This window comes from Gossypium raimondii, chromosome 1 (assembly GCF_025698545.1).
Source record: "Gossypium raimondii isolate GPD5lz chromosome 1, ASM2569854v1, whole genome shotgun sequence".
Lineage (NCBI taxonomy): Eukaryota > Viridiplantae > Streptophyta > Magnoliopsida > Malvales > Malvaceae > Gossypium > Gossypium raimondii.
The window spans coordinates 33,388,181-33,411,533 of record NC_068565.1 but is presented as its reverse complement, the minus strand read 5'-3'; the positions used below and the strand labels follow the sequence as shown (position 1 = coordinate 33,411,533).

Genomic DNA, 23,353 nt, shown 5'->3' with positions numbered 1-23,353 from the left:
AAAAGACCAACGAACGAAAGTGCGCGAATCCTGCCCACGGGTCGGGTCACCGCGTAGGTCTCAAGCCTCTAAACGGCGCCTTTTTAAGTATCATCTAAATACTATCTAAAACCCTAAAAAATTAAATATTTTCCACTCCCCATTAAACCATCAGAAAACACAACCTAAATCCTCTCACCCTCCTTCGTCGCTTCCAAACCCGAAACCTCATCAGACTCCGATTTGGAAGGAGTAAACGAGGCTTCGACGGCGCTTGCACGAAGGTAAGTTCTAATCTCCCCTTTTCTTTATATTTTTCGCATATAAAGTAAGAACAAATCAAAGAAAACCAAACAATAAAAATAAAAGATGAAACGTATCCGGAGAATCACCTAAACGATATTTTTTTTTGCTTTCGAATCCTTTTTTTTTGTATCTTTATATTGATATTTTTTGTATCTGTAAAAAAGGGGGTCCTCAGTACATTAAGAAATAAGGCTTTTATAGCCAAAAAAAAATGAAAAAAGACTATTCTATTTTTCTTTTTCTTTTTCCCCGTTTCCTTTTTCTGTTATCCTCATTTTTCTCTACATTTTTGTTTCTTGTCTGTTTGCTGCGCAGGTACGGTACGCGTGACGTGGCTCGACGCGTACGGAGGCAAAGGCTGGCGTGGAGTGGCTCTGAGGCGTGGCTCGTGGGGCCGAGGGAAAGCCCTGGTGGCTGCGGCACTGGAGGCATTCTGGAAACCCTAGGGGTTTCTAAAAATTATTCAAATCGGGACATAGTGTATTGGGCCTAGGGTTTTGGGTATTTTAGGCTGAATTAGGTTTGGGTTAATCTGTATTGGGCCTAGAGTCTGTAAATGGACATTTAAAATGGACTATTTTTTTATTATCATTTTTTATATTTTTGTTTATTTATTTCCGATTTTGGCCGGGCAAATTTGGGTTATTACATTATGAATTTGATGATGTTGTATAAGCTTATGCCAAACTTATGGTTTTGGTTAATATTATACTTATGCTTTATATTATGCAAATGAAATGGTAAGTTATGTTTTAGTTTATACGATCTTACTAAGCACTCGTTGCTTATGTAGTTGTTTTCATTTGTTTTATAGATTATCGGAAGCTCGATTTGGTTGGAAGCTCGTCAGAGACCTATCACACTATCCAGAAGTTAATTCGGTAGTTTTTGAACATTTTGGCAAAGGTTTATAATGGCATGTATAGGGTGGTTTATAATGGTCTTATGATGAATATGTAAATGGTAATTTGGTATGTTTGTGTCTTGATGTTTATGTATGGTTGATGGACTTGTAATGCTTGTTTAGGTAAGCCTTTTTGGTCACTTTTTGGTAATTGATGTGTATGGCCTTTTATTACAATATGCTGGCATGGAAATGGTCATTTATGATGTGTTTAGGGCACATAATAGAAATAGATCTTAATGCATTGAATTAGGTAATGTTAACATGTTTTGATAACTACTTGAAATAGGTTATTATGAATGAAATGGTCCAATATTGACATGTTTTTATAATTGTTGTTTTTATATATTGTGGTGCCTTTGAATGACATATTGATTAGTTGAAATAGGGTCTTGAATTGGCATTTTGATGTGTGTTTAGGTGATGTTTAGGTCCCTTTAAAGTCTGCATAAATGGGTTGAAAAGTTATGCATGGAATGGATTTGAGATGGTTTGATTTTAGGTAAATTTTGGGTTTACACAGCTTGGAACACGAGCATGTGACATAGTTGTGTGAGGCACACGGCCTGGCGACACGGCCGTGTGTCATCTTAGGTTTTCTTAGGTTCAAGTCAGTGAGTTACACGGCCTGGCACACAGACGTGTGGGGCAACTCAGAGAGTTACACAGGTGAGGACACGGGCTGGGACACGACCGTGTGTCCCCTGTTCGAAAGTTACACGGGTTGGGGTGATTCCACACGACTGCATGACCCCTATTTCTAATTTTTGCAACTTTTTCCTAAACTTTCTGTTTTGTTTTAAATTTTTCCCGAATTGCTTCTAAGCTAACTTTAGGGCCTCGAAAGCTTGATTTAGGGACGATATGCATGTGAATGAATGGTTTATGATATTATTAACATGTTGAATGACATGATGTTTAAATATTTCTGATTGTACTATAATGCTTTGTAACCCTAATCTGGCAATGGAGACGAGTTAGAGGAGTTAAATTTATCTTTTGAGAGTCATCCTCTTTGATGCTTAGACAAAGCATCTCCCCAATTGGACTTGCTAGATGACATATTAGTTTTTCAATCGATTTGCTCATTTCCGGTTAAACTAAGGATAATTTTAGGTTCACCTACTAATACAAGTTGTCTTTTTGTATTATGATCTAACCACATAATACCGCTTAGTATTAGTTAAACATTTTATAACCAATGAGCCAATATTTTCTTTCATTATGTTCTGCATGAAAAAAATTGAGGACAATATATAAAGGGTATTAAGACAATTAATAAATGTTATTACTAAACCAATTTGTTCAAAAAAAAAAGTAAATAAAACGAAAATACTACACTTAGAGCATCGGATCCAATAGCACCCTTACCTTAGTGAAGTAGATGAGTCATATTTCACATGCTCATACTCTCTATATGTTTCTCAAAACTCCTAGCTATTAGAGTTTTGGTAAACAGTTTTGCAAGGTTGTCTTCTAATACGACTTTGACTACATTTACTATTTTGTATATTATGTCTCCCTTATGATGTGATACTTTCTATTGATGTGCATTGTCCTCTTATGGTTTCTAGCTTCCTTGATGTTAGTTATTACCTGTTGGCACTAAGTCTGACACTTCTGCACAACTTTCAACCTTTGAATAGTGGATCTACAATATCTTGATGCTGAGATTCCCTTCCAAGAAAGGGCCATTCAACAAATTCAGGCCTATTTTCATCATGCCAAAACCTTGAGGATTGATCTATTGGTGAAGTAACTCCGGTAATGCCTTGGAAAACTTGCTGAACAAAAAAGGGGAGTAGTGCCTATTTGGTGTTGCCACTACTTCTTGTCACAGCTTTTGCTATTGCTTTTTAGTTCTTTTTAGTTTTTTTTTTTTTGAAGTTGTAACATTGAAATTGTGAACTTTTATTACCTTTACTTTGGTGGTTATTTTTATGAACCCTTTTCCAATTTACTTATTATAATATAATTCTTAGTATTTTGGTTGTTAATGCAATCCTCATCTTTTTGCATTAATGATTAATGTGATTGGTTATGTTACTAGTAAAGTATAATTTATTAAGGGAGAGTTAACTTGGGGGAGCATTTGTATCTTTTGTTGAGTATATTCTCCTATTGTGGTTTTGTTCAAAAAATTTCAAAGGGAGAGATTGTTGAGACAATTTTTGAGCAGTGCCAAGTAGTAATGGCCATTGGTATCTAGCATTGTTCAGCTCAGAAACTTGCCATGTATGAGTTGACAAATTTTGGCAACAAAAATATTTGGGCTTTTATTCTAGCCAATACTTTAGACGACTGCAAGTCCATCTTGATATCCAAAGTGCATATAACAACATATCTTGGAGATCATTTGGATTTGGATCAAGTTAATTGACTTCCCAAGTTTGGTGGGATCCGATCAAATCATGTGAAACTTGAAAGTATATATTGAAGATTCAAGACTTATTTGACCTCATTGAAGATATTCTTTATGCTTGTTATCCTACTAGTTTTATGAGAAGATTGATTCTAATTGATATAGTATGTTATCAAGTATCAATTCCTTATAAATTGAGGAAACTTGTATAGGTGATGTACTGAACTTGGAGTAGTTATTCTTGTTTATTGAGGAACATTTCTTTTGAGTGCATTGAGTGAAAAATCAAGTGACTTACTTGGTTAATGTCCAAAGTTTTTAGGGGAAAACTTAGAGGAGAGTTGTTTAGATCTTACGTGCAAAAGTGAGCAGTCTAATCTGGCGAGTGTTAGAGGTTGAAATCACTTGTTGTACGTGTCGCTAACACGAAGATTATCTCTCTAGGTAATGCCTCGTAGACATAAAGAAACCTAATTGTGTAAACATATTGCATGTTCTTTGTTTTTCTACCTTGTTCATGCTCAATGCCTGAAGCAGTTAACACTGGTCTTTGACACTACTTCTAGCACTTTGTCTGCTTTGCTTGCAAATATATTTTTTAAAAATTTCAGTCATGATTACAATATATATTTATGCATATTGAGAACTAAAGTTTTACCTGTTAAAATTAAAAATCTATTAAAAATTTAAAATAAATTCTATAAATAATGTTTCATTTTAACCATTATTTGATTCATGTTGGTTATTTTGTTGCATAATTTGGAGTTATTATGGGTTTATGTAAAAAAATGGAATTACTATGATAAAACTATACAAATTATCAACTCAAACATGATGCAAAAAATATTGATAATTATTAAAATATGTTATATCATTAAATAAAATGAACACGACAAATATATGAATATGTCAACACCTATATAAAATAAATTATTAAAGTGAAAACAATCTAATAAAAAAGAATTGAACTCAATATGATTCAATCTCTAAATAACCTAAATTTGAAATGACCTAAACAACTATAGAATTTTAGAAAAGTTATTTAAAACTTTAAAATTTTGATACAATATTCCACCCGAAATAGAAGGATAAACGCATTTTTAACGCCTCAAACTCATATTCTCCTACTTTAATAACAATACCAATGACAACCAAATTAAAAATAAATTAACAAAAAGAATACTATAAAATTTAAAAATGATTAAATTGTTACAAAATATTAAAAATTCTAAACTTTTAAAAATATTATAACAAAATTTTGAAAATTATTCTAATGTGGTTAACCATCGCCTTAGACAACACTAAGCTAAGCATGTGATGGTCGTCATTAAGGATCTCAAGCCTCTCAGTGGTAGAAGCGATCAGGAAGCCTAGCACCACGTGGACTTCACCCAAGCTACCTGTGTTGTAGTAACCTACCTTTTTTTAACAGTTCACTGCTTTAGTAACCCTCATGGTTATAAACACTTCCTTCATGACACCCTACGGAAGTCCATGTGGTGCCCAGCCTCGAGAGGCTTGTGATCCTTGACATGAATGTTTGCTTAGCTTTGGTGTCATTAGAGGCTACGGTTAACCAAATTAGATTCTTTTTTTCAAAAAGAAATCTATAATATTTTAATATTTTTTTGAAAAAGTATATAGTTTTTTTAATAAATTTTAATATTTTTAGAGCTTTAAATTTTTATTTTTTTATTTTTAATACGTTTTATATTTATAATATATTTATAAATGTTTAATAATTTAAAAATACATACTTTTTGCACTTTTGAAATATTAGGAAGTTGGGCTTAATTGGAAGCATGACAATTTAGATTCCAGTTGAACTTAGACGAAAAATGCTTTTACATATGGGTTCTCTTGATTACATTTAATGATAAATTATTTCATAAAGCATCCAATGATTACAGGTTTGCTCCCAATTCCGTGTGGGGTTCAGTCTATATTGATGCTTTCCCTTTTTTGTCATTATAATTACAACAAATAACAAGTTTGCCATTCTAGCTTTGCCACTCAAATTCGACAATTGATTTTTGGCATTGTAATTTATCAAATTTTCGTTAAATTATTTTTTACAAAACAAGTTTACTGCTACACGAGCTGCGACATTCGTGTCCCCAATTTAATTGAATTTTAAACATTAACAAAACGATTAAAAACAAAGTAATTTTAGAGAATAAATTTACAGTTATCCCTCCATTATTCCTCACTAGACCTGTCCATGGGCCGGCCGGCCCGGCCTGACTCGACGGCCCGCCCGAAATATGGAAGGGTTCGGGTAAAAATATAGGTCCGAAATATGGATTTGAGTAAAAAAACGAGGCACGTTTAAAAAATGGGCCGAGCTCGGGCTCACCCAAAGAAGGAAATAAACAAAAAGTGAAAAGATGTCACAGCCACCAGAACAAAGCAACAGTTGGGATTCTTAGAATCTCACAGCATTTAAACTCTGATTACTCCAAATCCAAAAATACATTACAACTTCAACTACAAAGCTATACCCCATATTTCCAAAAACTGAAAATACCCACATATTTGTTGGATAATCTCACACCGGGTGGTTGTTTTTCTTTAACAGTCAACTCTGACACACGATTGTTAATGGCAGATACCCCCCCCCCCCATTATATTTCTGAATCCATCAGATAAACCCTTAAAACAAATTCAAGAGATCGATCTATTATCATTTACAACTAAACCAAAAAAGGAAGCAGCTTTAATGGAGTCCAAGTCTTTACGGTTCCTCACTCAGCAGTCTTTCTTTGCATCTGTTCAATCTGGGGAGCTTCAGTCTGTGAAGCAGATGTTGGATAAGCTGACAAAAGATGAACCGTCTAATGGATCATCGACGGTGTCTAATCTGGTGGCATCACAAAATGAGTCAGGGAAGACTGCTTTATACATTGCTGCAGAAAACAATTTGCAGGAGACTTTCAGCTACTTGCTCAAGTTTTGTGATGTTGAGGTTGTAAAGATGAGGTCCAACTCTGATATTAACACTTTTCATGTTGCTGCTAAGTTAGGAAACTTGGGTATGGTTCTGATTTCTCAATCATGATTTGGTTTTGCCAATCTGGGTTTTATATTTCAGCTTGATTTTAATTGGGAGAGGGTCCATTTTCATGAAAACATGCATCTGGTGGAAGGTTTAAGAGAAATAGGGAAATCTTGATTTTAATTGCTTTTTGTCGCGGTGTGTGTCTGAATTGTGATTGACCAAATATAGTGTTTTGTGCATTGTAGGTATGGTGAAGGAACTTTTGGGAATTTGGCCGGAGCTTTGTGAGCTATGTGACTCGACGAATGCCAGCCCCCTTTATTTTGCAGCTGTTAAAAGTCATTTAGATGTCGTAAATGCGATATTGAGTGCCGATCCAAGCTGCATTAGGATAGTTCGTAAAAATGGAAAGACGGCATTGCATACGGCTGCAAGGTATGGCCTTACTAATGTAGTATAAGCTCTTACAGATTGTGATCAAGGCATTGTGAGCATCAAAGATAAGAAAGGCCAAACCGTGCTCCATATGGCGGTGAAGGGTCAGAGCCCGGCTGTCGTTGATGAAATATTGCTTGCCAATCACTCACTACTGAATGAACGAGACAAAAAGGGGAATACCGCATTGCATATAGCTACGAGGAAGGCTCGTCCACAGGTATCTCTCTCACTGTTTGTCACATACCAGCAATGGCATAACTTATGCAGTTGTAAGATTTAACTGATATCCTGTTTTCCTCTGCTTTTCAGATTGTGAGCTTGTTGCTAACCAAAAGATCGATTGATATCAATGCCATTAATAATCAGCACGAAACCGCGTTGGATTTGGCCGATAAACTCCAGTATGGAGAATCCACACTGGAAATTAAAGGAGTTCTGATGGAGGCAGGTGCACAGCATGCTAGGTATGTTGGCCAAGTGAATGAAGCAATGGAACTTAAGAGGATTGTGAGTGATATTAAGCATGAAGTGCAGTCACAATTCTTACAAAACCAAAAAACCAACATAAGGGTGTCCGGAATTGCCAAGGAACTTCAGAAACTCCATCGAGAAGCTGTTCAAAACACCACCAATTCCATCACTGTTTTTGCAGTGCTCTTTGCATCGATAGCCTTCTTAGCCATTCTCAACTTGCCTGGTGAATACGTAACAAGTGAACCGGATGAAGGGAAGGCCAACATAGCTTGTCGAAACCTTTTTTTTTTTTTAAAACAAAAAATAATTGTTGACTAAAAACAAAAATTGGAGTCGCCACCGACCTTTTAATGTGATGTGATTGGCTCACCTTGAAAATGATTTTGGTCTGCGAAATTTGAGAAAACAGATTCGGGAGTCGGTTACGCACGAGGAAGGGTTAGCACCCTCGTAACGCCCAAAATTAGTACCGAATTGATTAATTAAGGTCTTAATTTCGAATATCGAAAATTCGTGAAGAATTTTAAAAAACATGATCCTCCCTTTTATTAATGTTAATTTTATAAAAAGTGTTTGGATAAATCGATGCGGATGCTAAAGACCTCATTATCTCAGAGTAATAAAATGCCACACCCAATACATTAGGGCACGACATTTTTAGTCCTCGAGAATAAGCTTGTCTTTTGATTTCCAAAACTTGTACGGTGAAGTTTAAAAAGGATATTCAATTGTTTTAAGTCAGATGAGAAACCGAAACCCAATACATTAGGGCATAATTTCTCAAAATTTCTAGCATTGAATATAGCCCTTATTATTATTTTAAAAAATTCTCATCTCGAGGAATCAACATATCATGTCCAATACATTAGGACACGACGTATCGAATTCCTGAGAATGCGCTTTTATTTATGTTTTAATTTAAAGAGATGTTCTTGATTATTTAGATTCGACGAGAAAAATTGGAACCCAATACGTTAGGGCTCCATTCTCTCGAGGATTCCAAATTTCGAGTATTGCGTTATTTTGAAAGTTTTTGGATAAATTGGTTTTGATACACAAATAATATTAAATGCAACTCTTTGAACGAAATAAAAAGGATTGAATAATGATGTACAATGCGAGATGGTGGTTCATAAACTAAAGCGCATGCTAATGAATGTCAAACAATCAATAAATATAAATAAGCAATACAATAATGGCATGAATTTCATATTATGTTGGTATATATTAGTACCAAAAGCTAAAGAATTAAAACGAATATCGAGTAAATTAATATAAACAATCTTTGAAATAGACTAAAATGAATAGCATACAAGGGCGAAAATTGAAAATTATTAATAATTCACATACATAAAATTTTATCACAAATAATATATATATATATATATATATGTATATACAATTTGAAATAGATTTAAAGGAAGATAAAAGAAATACTATGTGAAATTATAATATTAAAATGAATTTTAAAGTAAATAAAAACATATGCGTAATATATCAAATAACATACATACATTAATCTAAATAAGTCACATGTATATGAAATGAAAAGTTTAATAATAATACAAATAACACTAGAGTTAATAAATAATGTTATTATTATTATTAAATTAATTGCTATATAAAAACTACGAAAGGGATTAGATAAACTTAAAAATAGAATTAAAGGAGCCAAATGAAAATAAAATAAAGTAAAGGGGCAGAATGCGATGTGCGGAGAACTTGGGGGACCAAGTGGGAAATAATTCTCATCCCTCCAAAACGCATCGTATAATCTGGGCCAAGGTGAAACGAAAGCGAAATGTAACTTGAAATTTGCAAATAAAAAAAACTGATTTGAAAACGCTACAAAAGAAGGGGGACCAAATGCACAAATAACCCTACAAAAGCCACAACACGCAGATCTCAGCCGCCTCAGGGTTGGGTCATCGGGTTGGAGATTAAACGGTGCCGTTTTGAGGGCAGTTAACCCTAGCTCAAAACGACGCCGTGCGACTATACTATTTAAACTAGAAAAAATTTTTGTATCTCAGTTTGCTTAACAGAAAAATAAAAAGAAAGGGCCGCCCCCTTCTCTCGTCTATGCTAGGGTTTCAACCCTAGCCTCATATCACCGAAAGCTCTGCCGATTTCGGCCTCATAGCTCTCGCCCGAACTTCGATTGAGACGAAATGAGCGAGGTTTCGGTCGACGCCAACACAGAGGTTAGTCTTTCTTCCCCTATTTTTTATTTTACAACCGTTAATAGCAATAAACGAACATCGAAGAAATAGAAACGAGGAAAGAGGAGGAAGGAATCATCTTCAGCAAAAAAAAAATTCTTTTTTTTTTATTTCTTTTGCTATATTTTTTTGTATTTTTCTCAATATCTGTTGTATTCAATATCTTTGTGTAAAAAGACGGATCAAGCCCCCTTTACAGATTTCGAATCGGCTTTTTATAGCCAAATCGAGAAGAAAAATAAAATAAAAAACAAAATACATCTCCTTCTCTGCTATCTTTTCCTATTTTCTTTTCTGTTGCTATTTTTTGCTTTTTCCTCCTTCTTTTTTGTTGTTGTCTTGTTGTTTGCTGCAGGTACGATCGTACGAGGGCCAGCTGGGGCGTACGAATGCCAACGTGGCGTGCGTGGCGGTGTGAGGAGGCCACTGTTGCTGCGGCTGGAGGGCAGTGATGCTAAAGGCTAGGGTTTCGGGGTTTGGGGAATATTTTGGGCTACGTTGGGTCGAATTAGGATTGGGCTGTATTGATTTTGGGCTTGTAATATGGACTGATGAACTTTTAATAAATTTTGTTTTTTTGTTTTTATTTATAAAATTGGGCCGGGCAAATTGGGTATTACATAGCTGATCACGTAGGTTTCCGCATTTTCTGCCTCTTGAATGCCACATCCCTTTTCATATCAATGGCTGTTGTTGTTGTTCAGATCACATTGGTAGCATGGGACACAAATGCTCAAAAACAGGTTGTATCAGTGGTTAACAAGCTAATGTGGGCTGCTTGTGCTTGCACTTGTGGAGCATTTTTGTCAATAGCCTTTGTGGTTGTAGGAAAAGGGAATTCATGGATGGCAGTCACTATAACCATTGTTGGAGCACCAATTCTGGTTGGGACACTTGCGACTCAGAGAGACGAATAAAGAGGGCAAGTGGAAGCAAGTCTTTCTCATGGACATATTCTGCAAATATATCAGATGATGATGATTATAATTCTGACCTTGAGAAGATATATGCTTCGTAAACACTATTTTAAAAAAAAAAAAAGAAGCCACTAAATTAAAGCTTGTAAAAGGAGCATGGTACAGTCGCAGAAAGTCTTTTGCTGTGTAACTAAATGGCTGACGCCTAATGATTCAGAGTTGAAATATCAAAGCTGACAGATTTTAATCCAAATGCTGTAAAAGCAAGACCGTAGTTCATGCTTCCTGTTCACAATCCCAAGGCTGATTATAGATTTGTGTACAATAGACTATGTTTTTCATGTGAGCATTGTAAATTAGTATGCATACGACATTATGATTTTTAAAATATTTTATGCATACAGTTATAATGTGTTAAACAAAAATGTCGAATGAAGACAAAATTGTTTTAAAGAAACCACCACTAAATAACTAGAAGATTTGCTGGTAGTTGAAAGTGGAAACTTTTCTGGTTAAAGTCTTGCGTTTGAAATTGAGGAAAATAACGGTAAGGTATGAATGGTTCATGAAAATGCAGCATTAGAGAACTAACTACACGAAGAGAAAAAGAACAAGTTGGTGGAAGAGGCTTTAAAGCTTTTCTCTACCCTGTAAATTGGCGTGAAAAAGGCTTGACTTGGAAAATCAAAAGCACCCCTTTCCCCATTATTTAGATCAAAGCTACTAAAAGATGAGCACATCAGGGTTTTGCTACCTTCTGAAAATAAGTTATGATTAATCAAAATAAATAAATAAAAGGTATCAACTAAATGAAATGGAACCTTGTATAGCCAAAGGATTTATTTTTTAATCAAATGTAAGGGAAGGGATTATCCAGATATGAACCCAGAATGACATGCTGTCAACAAATACTTAAAACAACACGAGTCATTTGCCACTAATCCAGTGACTAGTTGAGGCCAATTTTCTATTTTTGCTGTCACATACATCCATTATATTTTCCTGTGCCTGCAGAAAGCAACAACTGAGACAGCAAAACAGCCCACCATAATCAAATTATGCATCGATTAAAAGGGATCGATAAAAGTGTACATACATAGCTACACCAAAGATCAATTTGTACATGAATCAGAAATTCCCTTATTTTTATTGTAAGATTGCTACGAGACATGAATAAAATAGAAAAATAAAAACTGCATTCTCTAAATTCATCATCTCCCTCTAATCCATGTGGATTTCAATAATAATAAAAAAATATCACAGAACCACATGGGCGTATCCTGTTTAAAAAGGAAAAAGAATAGCTTGGAAAGCCCCTCCAAGCTTTATATTCAAAACCCAATTTCCACCATCCCAACCTCCATGAGTTTAATGGAAACAAACTAATATGATATACAATTTTACATACTATATACCAGATCTCACCTGTGGCTCAACCATCTTGAGATCATAGTACAATGACCTTGAACTATAAGTAGGTTGCAGAAGCACCATCAATTAATTTGGCAATTACCCCAGGCCTCTTCTGGATGATCTTGAAGGAGGCAAGTTTGAGTCGGATGTTTGAGGTCCCCGGGATTCTTCTGCTTCTGGCCCTTCCTGCATAAAAATGTATAAAGGTAAAGTATCATGAAGAAAGACCGGTCAACAGGACCTTTCATTTTCTGCCAATAGCCCATATAAAGATCAAATGTATAATGTGGTTACTTTACAACTTAATACAAGGTCCAACATAATCATTAAGATAATGATGCAAGATTATGAAACAAGATCAATGAGTAACTCACACACCTTTGATAAAGTGGAACTACTTCTAGCTTGTGATTGTTCTTGTGATTTTTCAAGCATTCGATGTTGTCTCTGCATTTGAACAAACTGCTGTAGCCTTGAAGCAAAGTTGATTCCGTTCTGTAAATTCCCATTATCTTGCCTTACATTGCCATCCTCAGTGATTTGGGATCCACTATAATGTAAAATTTGGGAGTATGGGTTGCCTGATGATGCTCGTTTGAGTTGATCACCATTGAAGGAGTGCGATGGCACAGTTTTCAAACGAGTTCGCAAGATCTTGAATGCAGCACTTTGCTGTAGATAAATCAAAGGGTCAATATAATTTAACAATGAAAATTATGCACAGTGTCTGTGCGTGCACCAGTTTGTGACATGCGTGAACACACTACATGCCCCCTTAAAACCAATCAAAGATCCCCCTACAGTGTTTGATCTGTTTTGATGATGTCAAGTAGTTAATGCACTGACAACCATTTTTTAGGTTTGGGGCTGGGGTGCCAAGAAAAGAAAGTAGCACGGACATACCTGTGGAAGTAACATTAAAAGACCATACAATGCTTTCAGCAACCATATATACCTTCCTGGTTCAAGAAGCTGAAATCAGAAAAAAGGGTCAGCTGCACAACATTCTAAATTTAAAACATAAACAAGGAAAATATTAGTAAACCAATTACTTCTAAGAAAAGTTTTAACTACATTACAACCAATGAATTCACTAAAGCCATAGTTTGGCCTGGTAAAATGAGCAGCAACCTGCAAACAAATCTCCCAGTGAATGAAGATGTGCAACTATTGGAGAAGGAAAATTGTTCACATAAAAGTTCAATGGCCAGCCACTAAAATGTTGGAGCATAACCTTTTCAATAACAAAGGCTACATAAGTCAGTCATTGGCCAAACATCCCATCATAAAATGGTTGAGCATTAGAATATGCATCTCTCTACGGAAAACGAAATTGCATGCTGTGCCATAGTTTAGTTCAAGTGAAATACACAAGTATGTGTCAATTTTGGGGGAGAAATAATTATGAATAAAAAATATGCCCTGAGGCTTGCTGAAATATAAGCAAATATCGGAAGTGAACCAAAACCTAAATAAAGAACGCATGCAATATTACAATTCCTACAAATCAAGCATAGTAAAGATATTAAAAGGACAACTGAGGCAAGTAGTAAGTATTATTTAGGAACCTGCAATCTAAGATAAGCAAAGATGGGAGTTTCGAGCAAGCGAATCAATTTATCAAGCTGAACCAAGAACTTGACATTAATATCTTCCTCAACCAAGGACTGAATCACGGCACTTGCATGCTGATATGCCTATCAAGCAAATAAACTAGATTAACAACCATCAAAGTAGATTGTCCAAACACACCTCTTCTCTCAGCCCACCGCACATAAAAATAGAGGGATTGTCTAGCAATTGAAGGAATTATTATTTCTTACCTGTGCCAACAAACAAAGACTTAAAATGGCCATGGGTGAATGGCACCATGAAGCATACAAAGAAACAAACAAATCCTTTCCAGCAGCATTAACAAGTGACTGTTTTAAAAGTTCCCGAAGCACAGATAGCTCAGAAGAAGTGAGTAGAATCAAATTCAAGGCCTGCACACGGGATAAAATTTAAAATTGGACACAATTCAGCTAAAAGATAAAGATTCAGGAAAAAAACATATAAACTTTAATAATTTCATGACTATCACATTTTAAAGTTATGGAGCAGATTCATTTTATTATGTCAACTGAAGAGCATTATTGCATTAATTGAATCCTTAAACACATGACAGAACCTGAACCATAATGCAGGCAAAATCCAGGTCTGCTTCTCCCTCTAGTATGGTGGATAGTCCACGATAGACCCGTTCAGCATCCAAAAGAACACAAAGTCTACGGATTATCAAAGCACCACGCCTAAGAATACAGGAGAAAATTTGCAAAAGAAAGTGATGAGATACTGTACATAAATTACAAGACAAGTAGGCCACATAGCCTACATGAGTGCTCAACTGAAAAAAACAATTCATAATAAAAAATTAAATACTATATGAGGCTTGAGGGACCTAGAATCACCTCTCCAGAAGAGAATGATCAACCCGGAAATTATGCACCAGAAAAACAATAAGCTGGCGGAAGTGTTGGGGATCTCGTGCTATGCATGCATGAATATCAAGAACCAGAAGCACAACCTGATGGCAAAACCAAAATCGCATGATAAATTAGTATATGTTAATTAAGAGAATTGACATCAATAATAGAAACCAAAACCCATAAAATCAATCATGAGCAGTTTTAATTTCACTTTTTATGACATAAAAATGGATATTAGAGAGGAAGACCATAGGCTACATTAGATACATCCCAACATAATAGCATCCATCCATTCAGAAATGACTAAGATGATCCCAATACATTATGGGGAAGAAGATCTCCCAACCACCATCTCATCATCATCCAGTCAGCCTAATAAAAGGACAAAGGGAGGATAAAAAGCTTCAAGATAAAGAGAGCAGTAGCCAGGATCAATCTAGAAATGGTGGAAGATTATAGAAACGAAACAAAAGAAACACAATAACAAATATCAAATGAATTTAACTACTGCTGACTTGTACCAAATTTTGGAATAATGTCAGAGAGATTAAGAAAGAAATTCCTCTAACAAAATTAAGAAAACAAAGCAAACTAATTGAGTCCAAGGCAAGAACTTTAACACTTTCCCAGTGAAATTCAGGAACTCTAGCTTCTTCATCAGTACCATATTTTGCAATCCCCCCTTTTTGTTACTTTTCAGGTTTAACATTTAGCCAACAGAGTAGACATATCCACATCCATCCTTAATCCCATCTCTTGGAAAAGCATCAGACGGAAGACAGAATGGGGTGTAGGAGAACCTCTTGCAAAGGTAACACTCTTTCTAGGTTCTCAAAGAAGAGAATATAAGGATATTGCCAACAGAGTAAGCTAGAAAGTTTCAATAGCAGTTGCATCCAAGAAACAAAATTATACATATAGGGCGCATCCTATTTTAATTATAGTAATACAAATATGTGAAAAAAAAAAGAATAAATAAAATAAAAACTATGGACCTATTGTCATAATAATAATACAAATACGCAAAACAATAATAAAGATAAAATAAAAAAAAGTATGGAATAGTTAAATGCGAAACACATAAGCAGAAGCAGAAATATACCTCGTCAGAAGAGTCAGATAGAGCTTTCAAAAGGGTGTCAAATATGTCATTTAGAAAACACAAGACCTGTTTCAGGTAAAAAAGTTAAACATCATGCATAGAGGAGCAAAACAAGCATCATAAACTGCAAATAAATATAACACGCAAATTACAAATTTGACAAGAGACTATACGCTTCCTATTTCGATTTATGTTGAAATTATCATGCCTTTACAATGCAATGAGGTCTGTTTGATACATGAAAAGAAATCAAGGATGCAGTATCAGATGTGCTTCAACAAAAAGTGCTAACAATAGTCTAAAGAAAGGTCAATTAGGACTTCTATTGAGATGCAGATGCTATATATATCCAAGTACCAAACGTAGCCAACAAGCTTTGACTTTGGCGGCCATCAGTATCTCATTATAGACCTGTTTTTTTTCTCCTTTTTTATAAAAAGGGCTAGTGACATTAGTTTGGGACCTTTCGTACTTTGCCTCTACCTATAATTTAACAGCCAACATTTCAGCGATTTTTACTAGGACTAAAAACATCTTAAGAAACAAGGCATAAAGTGATAGACACTCCTCGAAACTTCAAAGGGAAGATAATGATAGAAAGGAGCAAAAACATGAAAACCAGACGCCTACGAGGTATCATTTTAAGAGATGTGAGATTTATCGCAGGGAGTCTTTAAATGCTTAAAGAGTAGCACAAACATGGATTTAAATTCAGTTTTTGTGCATGTAAGATCAATATGATTATGGTAAAAATATATGTGACCCCCCCCCCCAACCCCTGGCGGGATGTAAATGAAAATCACAAATAACTGCTTGGACTTTGGCTATCAGTATCTCATTGTACACCATTATATCAAGTCTACTTGTATTTTTTTTTATCTTTTTTTGAAAAAGGGCTATTGAAATTTAGTTTGGGACCTTTTACACTTTGCCTCTACATGTAATTTAATGACCAACATTTCAGTGAATTTTACTAGGACCAAAAACAACTTAAGAAATAAGGCATAATGTAATAGACACTCCTCAAAACTTCAAAGGGAAGATAATAGTAGAAAGGAACAGAAACATGAAAACCAAACACCTACGAGGTATCATTTTAAGAAATTTACTACAAGGAGACTTGAAATGGTTAAACATGGATTTAAATTAAGTATTTGTGCATGTAAGACCAATATGATGATAGTAAAAAATGTATGCAAAAGCACACACGCATCCAAATGTAAATGAAAATCACAAATAAATGCTTCCTCACCTCAGCACGGTGTCTGTCTAAAAGGGTTGATATCCAGTGCAATGCTTCAATTCTAGTGGCCTCCCACTCACTATCCAGTTGCCTGATCAGTCAAAGTAAATGGTAATTACTACAAAATCATTACAAAGTTATTTCAGGAGTTAAATAAAACAAAGACACCATTTTAAGCACTTTTCAATAGCTCCTCAAAATACAGAAGCGCTGCATATGCTGACGGATGGAAGTGCAGACTACTAGTAACATCTCAAGACTAGTATTTTTCCTAGGTAACAAAAACTAACCTCCTTGCAATGTAGAGAATGGCCCCAACATCAAAAGTCTCCGCTGGATCAGACTTGATTGAACGAAGTTCCTCATTGGTTTCACGAGCAACCTAATATAAAAATAAAAAACATAAAGGAAAGAACTCACATATTTCTATAAGACATTGCAGATGGTTATTTATGATTCTTTAAGAAGACTATAAAAGAAACAAACTTACCACTCTAATTTTCTCTTCTTTATCAGATATGCAGGGGAGGATGGCTCCCAGTATGTCAGCATAGTAAGGAACAAGCTGGTCTCCACCAAGTTTTACAAATTCGTTTATCTGTCCAGGGCAAAAATTAGATTCAATTTCTATGATGTAAAGGTACCAGATGAAATAATCAGTCTAAGAGTAGCAAGAAAAAAATATCATAGTATGAATATATAAGTTAACAAGAGGAAGAATCCATTATCAAGATTATTTTCCTCTTTTCTGCTTTAAAATTATTCCCGTATCTATGGCAACATAAAGTCAAATTCCACTCACCCAAGTGATTGCTGTTAACCGAGTAAATTCATCAGGAGAAGCTGCCCTTTGCACCAGTATTTCAGCCATGCGACCATAATCTACAGACTTCAAGAGTAGCACTGCTCGAGTCAGAAAATTACAAATGAACAAAATATTTTTTCATGAGAAATACTTTTGATGATATATAATAAATCCATAACCTTGTTCAGTAAAAATAATGAGGTAATCAATCATGCCATTACCATAAAGATTTTAGAGAATCTTAGCATAAGGATCTTTAAGACAAATGGCCAAGAAGCCAATCCAACAGTCAAAGAACATGTTAGTAGAAGTCTTACTGGGGAGTTTTTAATCTCTTGAAGGAACTCTGAAAGTGCTGAATCAGCTTGTTGCCGTATTTCAGGACTAGAATCACTTAACATATTAAACAAACCTGAAAGTTATCAAGATCTAATTAATTAAAATAATTCTATTCAGGAAGTGGTAAATTGGTTTAAGAGACCAAGATTTTATTACCATCAAGAAAATCAGGGAGGAAACCCAACATGTCAATATCTGGAACACTGTCCAGTACAGTTATCCAGCCAACCAAAAATTGGCGAACATAGGGATTCAGGACATTCATACGCTCTCTCAGTAATGGTATAAATTCTTCAATACTGAAGGCAAAGCAACCATACAAATAACATTACAAAGATGGTTCCCAGAAAATTCAAATGAGACTTCTAAATGAAACAAGATTCAAGAAGTGAAATTGGAAGGGAACAAAGCAGACCTGAACTGGTCGCTTTCAGTAACAATGTCCTGTTTCACATTGTAAAAATAGAAGGGCAATAAATTCTCATATTTCACATAATTAAATGCCAACATTTAGATGAGGTAGCAATTATTAACCTTCACGAGCCTATCTAAAAGGTGAGCAGCACTCTGTACATTGGCATCAGAATCAGCCGATAGCTTGCATAATGCATCAAATATTTGATTAAAGAATATGATGAGATCTCCTCGGACAACCTGTACAGCAGAAGACAGCATATCCCATCCACTATTAGTAAAGAAGACATGAAATGATTAAAAAAAAAAGTAAATAAGTCTCCTTTCACCTTTGCAATGTTATATAGTGCTTCACAAGCATAATATCGTACTCTGCTGTCTTGGTCAGAAAGAGAATTAAGCACTGGCGGCACAATTTGCTAGCAGATTCAATCACAAGAAAATCAATCACTAAATTATATACAAAAGAAGAGGAAAGAAAAGAGGTTAACTAAATAAACATCTAACCGTGAAAAAATAACTGACACTTCTTAATAAAGACAAAATAATCACAACATTTTCTCATTTTACTTCCTATTTCTGCTTGAGAAAGAATAAAACTTCAAACAACGTTAATCCCTTCTATGTGCCTGAAAGGACCTAAAGTCTTAACTCATACCCCTATAGCCTGTCCCAGCCCAACACCCACATTCTCTCCCCCACAAGACTAAAACGGAAAGGGGAAATATAAATATCACTATACCCAAGCCAAGCTACATAAGTGGCAGAGAAATCCACCAATAGATGCAGTCTACTACAATGCTTGAAAGCTTTTTAATCAACAATTTATAATCATATCAGCTAATAATGAAAAGAGTTCTTAAAACAGGAACAACAAACCAAAGTAAGAGGTCAAATCGAAATAACAATATTTAAGAACTTGGCCAATAATGTTATTAAATGTGCATCAATGTCTAATTCAACCTTCTAAGTTTTCCAATTCTTTTAGAAGCTCATGCAAGAGTAATGAAGAACTGATGAAAGAGCTCACATGTTCACATTAGACAAATAAGAAAATACATCAATGCATTACCAATTACCAACAAGGGGCTAAAAAAATTATGGCAACTAAAGCATCATCCAAGCAGTTTTCTACAACTTATACGACAAATAGAAACGGGCTAAGCCTAAAATAGTAACACCATGCAAGCAATCATGATAACATTTGTTCAATAAAGCAACCTTTGAATACTAGAAACTTTCAAAAGTCAAACCAAGTCAGTGAGATGACACTAAATTATATTCCTTTCAGATTTCATTAAAAGCGAGCCCTAATTTCCCATGTATCCCCAACTCCCTACCAGAGACACAGAAATCTGAAGGTAAAAAACTAAAGTTTATTAAGTGACGAAAATCCCATATCTTATGTCAGGTAATAACTAATAAGGCACACCAAATGTATGCCTAGTGTAGTTGTCTCCTTATTAACAAACACCAAACCTGCCCTAACAACCCTAAAACATTACAATTATAGAGCAATAGTCCATAAACCTTGAGATGTAATTGTCGGTTCTTGAATATCAATGCCATGGTAAACACTGTTCTACATGCTTCTAAAAGGTTTAAACGTGTTAACAGACTGAAAATAAAGCCAAACTAGTGCTTACCTCAAGATGTTGCGCGGCTTCGGAAGTCAACCCAACAGTGGCAGCAGCCAAACCAATCAATCCTCCCTACATAAACAGAAGACCGGAATTTAACAAGACCGAGCCAAAATTCAAATCAAATTAATAGTGAAAGTGAGAAAAATCACAAAATTATTCATCATCCACCAACCTTACGGTGATTGGCTTGTGGAGAGTAGGTAAATTCCTTGGCCAACAATTTGATCACCGCCGATATCTTCTCGTGATCTCCCGACAACGCCAGCTGTTTCACAATTCCTTCAACCTAGAAGTAGTTAATATAACAAAAAAAGTTAAGCAATTTGATCACTGAAAAAAAAGAGAGCTGCAAATTAAATTCCACCGGAAATTCAAAAAAGAAAAGGAACAAAAACCTCAAGGGCAGCATTCTTGCGTTTCTCGTACAGCTTGTCGGAAAGATTACGGAGAACTGATGCAGGAATCACAGAAAGCGCGTCGGCCATAGCAGAAATTTAAAAAAAAAAACACACCTTTTTTCGATAAAATCAAATTCGTTTCCTGATCTTCTCAAATTCGAATCTGAACATAGTTTTTTTCTTCTATATTTTCTTTTCCCTCCCTTTTGGTCTATTTAGGGTTTGCGGTTTGTTTTCTGGACCGGTAAATGAAAATCGAGGGGAAAAACAGATCTGGAGAAATTTTGCAGAAACGAATAGTTTTTTTTTTTTTCAAATAAATGCGATCGGATTTTCAATTTCCTTTCTTTAATTTTTATTATTTGAATGTTTTTTAACAAACTAATTTTCAAATCACTTTTTGGGAATTTGGATTGTGTCGTTTTTAGTTTAGATAAATGGAAAAAGGGTGTCGAAAGTGACATATTTAAATGAAATGTCCAAATCAACCTTCCCATATATGGTATTTACAGCTACAAGCCGAGTGACTCAGAACGACATAAGGGTGAACATAAAGGTGAAATTGGAATTTCATAATGTTAGAAAAAGTGCTACTTTTTCACCTAATTCTACCAATAATTACTTATCTTTAAATTAGATTGAATGTCTATTTTGCCTCCAGTCCCTGTACCTTTCAGAGTTTTAAAATTTAATCCCATAATTTTAATTTCATGAACTTAATCATCTATTTTTTGATTTAAAAATTAAAATTAAAATTCAATTGGTAATCAATTAAAAAAAGGGTAAAAGGCATTGTAACCATGATAGCAAAAGTTTGAGCATAGTGTAAGAACCGAATTTTTTTCTCTTTTCAAAGTGTTTTCACTTTTTCATCGTTAACCTTTTAATAGAGTTAGGTAACTACCCAGTAATCACCTTTCTCTTCCATCTTCTAAATCATCTATAGTTTTTTTTCTTCAATTCACAATCTATCTTATGATAATTATTTCTTCCTTGATTCTCTATTTCCTTGAAGATCTTCTAATCATTTTATTTCCAATAATTTAGTGTTCGTATTTTACTTGGATTTTTCTTGACTTTCTAAGAAAATCATTTTTCTCCACATCCTTTCTTTAGTCCCTTGAGTATTTCGCATATGTTGCATGCATGTAGATGGGTGATTCCCGAGTGTGTTTTATTTCATGATTTTGCTAGCATTTTATTTATTGTCTTCTAATTTGTTGTCCTTTGTTATACTCAATAGAATTCCACTATTTGACCTTCTAAGTCATTTCAATAGTCTCTTCACTAATTTGAAATGAGGAGATCGTTCTCTCTTTAAGACAAGGAACTTTGATACTATTTATATATAGTCTTTGAGAAAAAGAAAAGTCATTAGACTTTCTTTACTTAGTACTCGAAATTGTTCTACATTGATTAATTCAGAACCCAGACCCTAAGGACGTTATCTGGTTACACCATGATTTACCCTGAGGCGGAGCCTCCAATGGTACCCCTCCTATATGCATGACTTTGGTCTAACAGCGATCCACAATCTCCTCTCCATCTGGCTTGGTCCCCCCTCGAAGTCCTTGATCAACCTTTGCAAATCCTACGAACAAAAACCAACCACTTGTAAGTTCAAATGAACTTAGTGAGTTCCTTCATTAGGTCATACATAAATAAACCCTGTCGTACAAGGGTAATAATCGTAAAATGAACTAAACATAAATACTCCCTGCTCACTCAAGGCGAATATTCTTTATCAGGGTGGAGGACTCCACCTGTTCCTCCGAGCTACTCTGTTCACTACAACACTTCCCTCTGGTCGAGCTCTCCACTCGACCATATGCCAGATACCTCGTGATGGACATCGAAACCACCAAATATAACTTCCTACGCTCTAACTTAATTAAATAATAGTATAGAGTAGTAGGGTTGATCCTACATGTACTGGGATTCCTAATTTTCCTATTTTAAGTAACCAGATTCCTAAGTCTAGGTAATTGTTGTACCCACGACCTATGCATTGCAGAGCTGAAAAAAAAAGAATAAAAGTGGGGATTTTAGTTGATAAAGAAAATAATATATATAATATAATAATGATTGCAAAATAAAATTAAGGAAATTAAATTAAATCGATGAATCAAATATATTAATACTTAGCCTCAGCCTTGATACACTCTGAATTCGTATCGATCCTTGAAAGTAAATTTTCCTTTCCAAATGATAAGCTGGTTATAGCGATCAAGGAAGCCTCAACCGCCAACTTTTCCTTGTATAATAGGTTTCAATATGACCTGCAAACCAACCCTTACCGATTATCTACCAAGTAACACGCGTTCGCAATTTAAGATCTTGGTAGCCTTGCGATCTAAAAAAGCCTAACTCGAATCAACTACCTCAACCGCATGGGTCATTTAAATCCGATCACTATCTCCATTAACAAAACCCAACTAGCTTTTTCCAATTAGACATGTCAATTTGTTCACAAGAATTTGAACTTGGCAGATGACCGTCTCGTTTTCCCAACTATAGGCCAAACAATTCCAACCCAATGCGCACTTTTTGAATTGAAATTACATTAACTTTAAGGGACGATTGTGACTATCCCATATACCGGAGAGATAACAAATACCATGTTTGAAAGGTTTTAATGCAAGTTCATATCTCACGATTTTTTATAGGAATGATAATCGGGCTAAGGTTAAATGAGGTTTAGTTGAGCATGAAATTAATCATACTCAATTGGTGTTTAAATGTGGATTTGAGTGTAATAGTGATGGGTGAAAATGAGAAAGGGCTTGCAAAGCAATTATACCAAAAGAAAGAAAAAAGAAAGAAATTGGTAGTAAGCTTTGCCAAGCTATAGACGAATGGAAAGGAATAAGGAAAAATATATCCAATTCAACTTCTTGTGTAAGTTCTAGTGTGTCTTTCTAAGCCACT

At 35.0% G+C, this 23,353-nt stretch overlaps 1 protein-coding gene and 1 pseudogene across 5 annotated transcripts; one reads left to right on the top strand and one right to left on the bottom strand.

Moving 5' to 3' along the window:
• The first annotated feature begins 5,990 nt into the window (after positions 1 to 5,990).
• Positions 5,991 to 10,849, top strand: LOC105785633 (ankyrin repeat-containing protein At2g01680-like; annotated as a pseudogene).
• Positions 9,878 to 20,808, bottom strand: LOC105785632 (protein VAC14 homolog). Of its 5 annotated transcripts, none has more exons than XR_001131079.2 (21): positions 20,423 to 20,802; positions 20,200 to 20,313; positions 20,031 to 20,096; positions 18,714 to 18,803; positions 18,505 to 18,624; positions 18,386 to 18,414; positions 18,127 to 18,269; positions 17,949 to 18,043; positions 17,629 to 17,715; positions 17,317 to 17,424; positions 17,117 to 17,208; positions 16,836 to 16,917; positions 15,584 to 15,649; positions 14,464 to 14,579; positions 14,184 to 14,304; positions 13,837 to 13,998; positions 13,582 to 13,710; positions 12,917 to 12,985; positions 12,392 to 12,685; positions 12,026 to 12,199; positions 9,878 to 10,639 (listed from the first exon to the last, which is right to left on the bottom strand). XR_001131079.2 is itself a non-coding variant. In XM_012611752.2 (20 exons), exons 1-20 carry the CDS (start codon positions 20,510 to 20,512, stop codon positions 12,110 to 12,112), a joined length of 2,163 nt encoding a protein of 720 aa, XP_012467206.1. In that variant the 5' UTR covers positions 20,513 to 20,802; the 3' UTR covers positions 11,817 to 12,109. The 5 variants fall into 5 exon arrangements, 1 of the variants encoding a protein (XP_012467206.1); XR_008197712.1 differs by lacking the exon at positions 9,878 to 10,639 and adding an exon at positions 11,389 to 11,624; XR_001131078.2 differs by lacking the exon at positions 9,878 to 10,639 and adding an exon at positions 11,389 to 11,608.
• Between the last annotated feature and the right edge of the window lie 2,545 nt (positions 20,809 to 23,353).

What these genes read in the sequence shown, in the direction of transcription:
- LOC105785632 (XM_012611752.2), bottom strand. Translation starts at nt 20,512, where the DNA reads ATGGCCGACGCGCTTTCTGTGATTCCTGCATCAGTTCTCCGTAATCTT. An exon ending in AAGAGATTAAAAACTCCCCA is followed by an intron (nt 17,716 to 17,948) that starts GTAAGACTTCTA and finishes CTACTCTTGAAG; the next exon opens with TCTGTAGATTATGGTCGCAT. An exon ending in GATCATTCTCTTCTGGAGAG is followed by an intron (nt 14,305 to 14,463) that starts GTGATTCTAGGT and finishes CTGTATTCTTAG; the next exon opens with GCGTGGTGCTTTGATAATCC.